Here is a 6449-nt window from a genome sequence, read left to right on the forward strand (position 1 = left end):
CTTTTCGCAACATAACAGAATTGGTTTAAAGATATTTGTTTACAAACAAATATAAAGTAATATACATTACCTCATTAATTCATCTGACTCCATAATGAAACATTTTAAGAATTTAGTGGTGATTATTAAATTTAGATAAAATGATCGAATTTGGATAAACGTTTGATCATTCTATTCACTCATGTTTACATTGAACTCGTTCATTAGATCACTGTGTAGCTCTTATAGTCGCATACACAAATTCTTCCCTGCTATAACAGAGGATAACAAATATTAGCATGTAATACTAATCTTCCCTGCCTAAACAGAGGATAACCAATACTTCCCTACTATAGCAGAGGATAACAAATAATAGCATGTAATGCTAATCTTCCCTGCCTAAACAGAGGATAACCAATACTTCCCTACTATAACAGAGGATAACCAATATTAGCATGTGATGATAATCTTCCCTGCCTAAACAGAGGATAACTAATTCTTTATAATAACTTTAGAAGAGTCAATAACACATAGCAAATTAGAATGAATGCAAAACGTAACAATTTATTAACCAGGTAACAATACAAAAATTCGAAAGCCAATTCAACCAATATAGTATATTAACCAATCATAAGAAATATCAATAGTATGAAATAGTTCAAAACAATGTAATACATTGACCAATCATACAAAACCCTTAATGGTACGAAAATGAGAAAGTGTGAAATGTTACCTGGAGATGAAAACTACACACAGCGTTTGTGTGGGAAATCTGTCTACAGACTCCTAGAGTAATTTGCCAACTATCCTTAAATACCCAGATCAGATAAACATTTATGTAAATAGTCTTTAACAATTGGGATTTGAAGTGATTGGATCCTAAAAACCTGTGGGAGGCACCTCACCCGTATACTGCTGAGATGGGGTACACCCCCTTGTATTGAGTCATGTTTTTCTTAATTATGTTAAACCTCATTTATCCTTTGTTTTTTATTATTGTATAAATATATGAATGAGACCCTTATACCAGTCGCAACAGAACCTTTGCAAAGATAGGAAACATGAACACTTTAAATTGTTATTTGCATGGGATATGACTTTTCACATTATCATTTAACGAAACCTTAGAATGTCCTGTGTCAAGAGGGTAGAGAGAGAAAAGAGGGGCAGAGGGGGTTAGGCCTTTTGGCCACAGAGTCACAGTTTGAATCAGGATGTGTTGTTTGAAAACCCAAATGTTACCCTGTGGGGAGTCCCCTGGGTTCTGGTTCTCGAGGGAGGTGTTGCGGGATCTCGACTCCCTTGCTGTATGTTCAGGAGGAAACCAGTAGTAATATAAAGATATCTCTTTGAAAGTCCTTGTTGTCTCAAACACCTGTGGCCCCGCTGCGTCTCCCAGGGGGTGGTGCCTTTTGGTCAGGATATTACAGCAAATCTTACACTATGGCAGGAGACCATTGAAATATCCCTCATGTCCACCTTTCAGTCTTAGCCCAGTCCTTCATTGATAATGGTTACTGTACTGTTTTTTGTCTAGCTAACAATATACAATGGTGTATAAACTGAAAAAAGAAATAGGATTTTAGGGTAAGAGTAGCCTCCAAGGTTTGACACCACACATTGCACTCATAGCCAAGGAAATTGTAACCATTATCATTCACACACATAAAGTAACATCCAGACATCAGAGTAAAAAGAAAATGTATACAGCATAATATACTGTAATATAAACACACAAACAAAAAACAATGAAAATTATATACAGCCTGCAGTGCTGTAAATATGCTGGAGTTCAACAACTAACAGTTCTTCACTGGTCGCTGTCCTCACCCTCCCTCTTCTGCCACTGTCCTCACCCTCGTGGCCATCCACATTCTGCTGTCTGTCTGACCACAGATTCTCATCCACATCACAGCATATATTACTCCTTTGAGATACATTGTTGGAAGAAACAGCGTGCAGGTCGCAACCGTCCCCTACAGAGGATCTCCTGTAATATCCTCACACACAGCATGCATTGCATGGAGCAGGAATGAGGAAAGAGTAACGTGGTAGGAACACCATGACCATTGTGACCAGATTATGACACATGGTCAACAATTCTGCATGATATGCTTTGCACAATGAACTCAAGTGTTTTGAGGTATAAGACTATTCAAGAGAAACCAGTGTAATGTCTTTTGATGAAAATTAAATTGAAAATGCAAACAGCAGACATTTGTACATAATCATCTGCTTGATTGTATCAAAGCCTTTGCAATTTGTCCAAAACAATGAGAATTACACTGTAAAAATGTACTTTTCCCTATAGAACTATATGTTTTAAACAATGTGTTTTCTATTTTTTGGTGTGGTGTTTACTCACTGTTTGATAGTTTATATAATTTTGATCACTTTGTTTATGGTTTGAGAGCAGTCATTTACATTTACATTTACATTTACATCGCTACATTTACATACATGTTGCTCATAATACACATAATATTGTAGCTCAGTTTGTGCGGACATAGTTTTATGATACTTATGCCATTATAATACTTTTTAACCTCTTAACTGTCACACCATTTAACTGGGGGGACAGGGGGGGCGGTTCCATGGTGAAAAGTTGATTTGCACCTTCAAATGAATATTACTCTGGCAGTTTTTGGGCTAGAAGCCTAATCTTGGTCTTGTTTTTTCTAAAATGTCTGGAGGTGAAAATATTAAACAGAAAATATGTTATAGCAGTTTACATTTATTTTAATAATAAACATAATGCAAAATATATTAACTTTATAAATAAAATTATAAAAATGAAAATGTTTCACAAAAGAAATAATGTTAACATGAAGCCATTAGTCTCAAGTAGTTGTGATCCAAATTTCAAGTTAAAATCACAAAAAAAGTGGTTTGTTTCACTATTTTAGTCGTTTTACCAACAAAGGCCACTAGGTGTCAATGGTTTGCTGCATACTCTTGTCACAAATTATTAAATTACTTTTACTGCATTATGATTAATGCTAAAATGCTTTGAAATGTGAAAACTAAATTCTTAGAGCTCTCCAGTGATATATAGTTTGTCATCATTTTTTGAAGAGTTATACTAGGATATAGTGTTATGAATATATAAAATTAATATGCATTCCTATGGGGGGGTCATGTAACAAAAAAACTGTCACTACATTATTTCTATCATCAGATGACCTTCAAATATGAAAACTACATTCTGAGAGCTTTCTAGTGATATATAGTTTGTCAAGGTTTTTTAGGTTTACAATAGGGTATTAGTGTTCCAAATATGTGACAACAAATTGGGCCCACCTGTGTCCTATGATATTTTAGAAACTCACTCCCACTACATTATAATTTTTTTCAAAAATGGTGATGAAATATAAAACCTACACGCTTAGAGCTTTCAAAAGATATATAGTTTGTCAAGATTTTTGTGCTTAAACTAGGGTATTAGTGTTATAAAAATATAAAAACACTGAGGTCCCACCTATGGGCCCATGACCTTTTAGAAAATGACTCGCACTATGTCATTCTTTTCCCTAAAATGATGATGATAAATGACAACTACACTCTTAGAGCTTTCAAATGATATATAGATTTTTCATTATTAGATATGAATTCATATGCAAAACACTGAAGCAATAGTTGGCGTCCCGCTGACGAAACCGTGACATTTAGCAGGATTATCAATGTTTTAGGCACACTCTTATCATAAATGAATCACTTACTCTCCCTACATAATTTATTTTATAAAACACTGAAAATGTCTGTATTCTATGGGCTCAGACCTTTCCAACGATATATAGTTTGTCATGGTTTGATAAAGATTTACTTACAAAATATTGAAGTAAAGTAAAGTGTTCCTCAGGAGGAACGGTTTTAAAGCAATTAAAAAAATCAAATGTCAGTGCAGGTCAAAACTGCTCAAGGACGCAAAATCAGCCAAGACCCCTAGAGGGTTAATTCCAAATACAACACTACTTGCATGACCATTTGCCAACTAATATTGTGGTTGAACTCTATTGTCATAACCACAGACTATCAGGGCCCCAGCAATTTTCTGTTTGGTCTTGGACTTTCCGCTTATCCCACTCAGGTCTTTCACTCTGTTTCTTTTCGAACACCTATCATGTGCATCCATAATGATGATGTCAGCTTTGTGATCCAAATACTGAATCCAAATGTGTATAGAGCCTCTGTTAATGTAATAGGGTCCACCCCATCAGAAGCTCTATAAAAACTGCACAAACAGCTCAGAGCTGATGGTTTGTAAACATCACACCAATCCAGTTGAGGAGTTTGTTTCATGGGATCTTTTGACTGTCATGCAGAACTTAACAGAAAGCAACAATCTGAGCAACACTTCTTTGTTGTCTAATTTAAAACCATTAAATGAAAAAGCGTTGGTGGTGCAGGTTCTGGTGGCAATACTTCTCTATGTAAATGGACTGATGATCTTCACATTCCTGAAGAAAAAGGTCTTCTTGGAAGAAACACGCTACATTTTGTTTGCTCAGACGCTTTTCGTTGACTCTGCTACTATGCTGTTAACTTGTTTAACCATGACCGGAAGTGTTAATCAATATCCAGTTCACATTATTCCATGTTGTATCTTCTGTACAGTTATGTCTGTGCTCACTGTTTGTACTCCTGTGACTCTTGTAGCGATGTGTTTGGAGCGCTATGTGGCTATATGTATGCCTTTAAGACACTCCAGCATTTCAACACCCAAAAACACTTTTATTGGGCTTCTTGTGATATGGGCTGTCAGTTTTGTTTTACCACTGTTTACACTTATAGTGTTTCTTGTCTATGCTTCACCTGCTGGCCTGCGCTCATATGTTGTCTGTAGCCTGGAGGTCATGCTTCAGGTAAATTGGCTGGCAAACACAAGGGCAGCAAGTCTACAGATAATATTTATCATAATGTTTTGTATTGTAATCTCCACCTACATTAAAATTATGACTGCTGCCCGATCAGCCAAATCTGAAAACAAAAAGTCATCTAAGAGTCTCAGAACTGTAATTCTCCATGGTATTCAGCTGTTTCTATGTATGCTGCAGTTTATAACTCCTTATATAGAAATGCCTTTATGGAAAGTAGATTTAATGGTCTTTGTAAATGTAAGATACGCAGATTATATTCTGTTTATGATCTCACCTTGTTGTCTGAGTCCATTAATTTATGGATTAAGAGACAAAAAGTTTTATAATGCTCTGAAACATTACGCCTTTTGTGGCTTTGCTGTGGTTAATCGGCACAAAATACGGCATGTTAAAACAATCCCATTAGAGGTGTATTAACAAAGGGTCGATATGTAATGTAGTGCTTATGTAAAAATATCATGAATGCTTAACACTGATGTCAAATAAAACATTGTACTTTATTTCAAGTACTTTAACATGCAGTGCACAAACACTTTGCTTTGTATAGCAAACGTTTAATGTTCATCCACGATCTTGTATTTCTTTAAAACAATGTTAACTCACATTTTTAGTGAAATAGTTATATAAGTTTTGTTTATGGGTTGAAACAATTCATCAAATCAGTACAGTAACATTAAATCATATGTAATTAAGTGTCAAGTGTAATGTCATCAAAACACAAACAGGTCTGATAGTATACTGATACAAAAACATTAATGTGCAACTGTAATGCTACTGGACATTACCTTTTTAGACAGCACAACAACAGTTTAAGTTAGAGGTCTTCACGGGTCCACTTAGATCCAAAAACCCGAGGTCCGACCCGAGACCCGATCGGGTTCGGTTCTAAAAGTTTCACATGTGCCTCGGACACAGGTCGGGTACAATAATAGCGGCATCGGGTCTCGGGTAATTTAAAAATGAATGTGTTTTTTCTGAACGGACCCGAGAAGACCCGAACTCTCTCGCCTGTGTGCGTCAATGTCCTTTTCAAACCTCTCATCTGTTTGCCAAGAGCGCTTGCGACATTGTGTGGTTGTCGGAAGGTTCATTTTTGTTGAGACAAACATGTCAGTCAATTATAAATGTACATTTTAGCAGTTACGTTGGTGTCGTCATCAGATAACAAAGTAAATGGAGCTGCTCGCCAAATTGGTTGCAAGGCCACCGGAGTTTCTTTCTGTCTGACTGCTGCGCGTGGGTCTGCAGAATGCACACATGTCAGTGCCGTTTACATTCGGTTCCAGTCGGGTTAAAACATTTTTTGCACTAGTTCGGGTCGGACTCGGGTCTAATTTTCTCGGGTTTGTCTCGGGTCATGTCTTTCTTTAAATTTTTTTTTTTTAAGCACGTCGGGTTCGGGTATGAAGTGATTCGGGTCATTTCGGGTCAGGTACGTTTCTTTGGACCCGAGAAGACCTCTAGTTTAAGTCTTACTGTTTTGTAAATGTACTATGACTTTCATTTTTTGTGTATTTTATGATGTTTTGGCTCAACATACAAGGTCTTCTTCATACAAGGTACCAATTAAGCCCCTATACCCTTTAAGCTCAC

General features: G+C 36.3%; 1 protein-coding gene across 1 annotated transcript; it reads left to right on the plus strand.

The window, feature by feature from the left end:
• Positions 1–4232: 4232 nt before the first annotated feature.
• On the plus strand, positions 4233–5273 carry LOC135770254 (odorant receptor 131-2-like). The gene has a single exon (XM_065279983.1). The coding sequence runs from the start codon at positions 4233–4235 to the stop codon at positions 5271–5273; it is 1041 nt and encodes a 346-aa protein (XP_065136055.1).
• Positions 5274–6449: the final 1176 nt, after the last annotated feature.

This window comes from Paramisgurnus dabryanus, chromosome 8 (genome assembly GCF_030506205.2).
Source record: "Paramisgurnus dabryanus chromosome 8, PD_genome_1.1, whole genome shotgun sequence".
NCBI lineage: Eukaryota > Metazoa > Chordata > Actinopteri > Cypriniformes > Cobitidae > Paramisgurnus > Paramisgurnus dabryanus.

Coding starts and splice junctions, on each gene's coding strand:
- LOC135770254 (XM_065279983.1), top strand. CDS start 4,233: ATGGTTTGTAAACATCACACCAATCCAGTTGAGGAGTTTGTTTCATGG.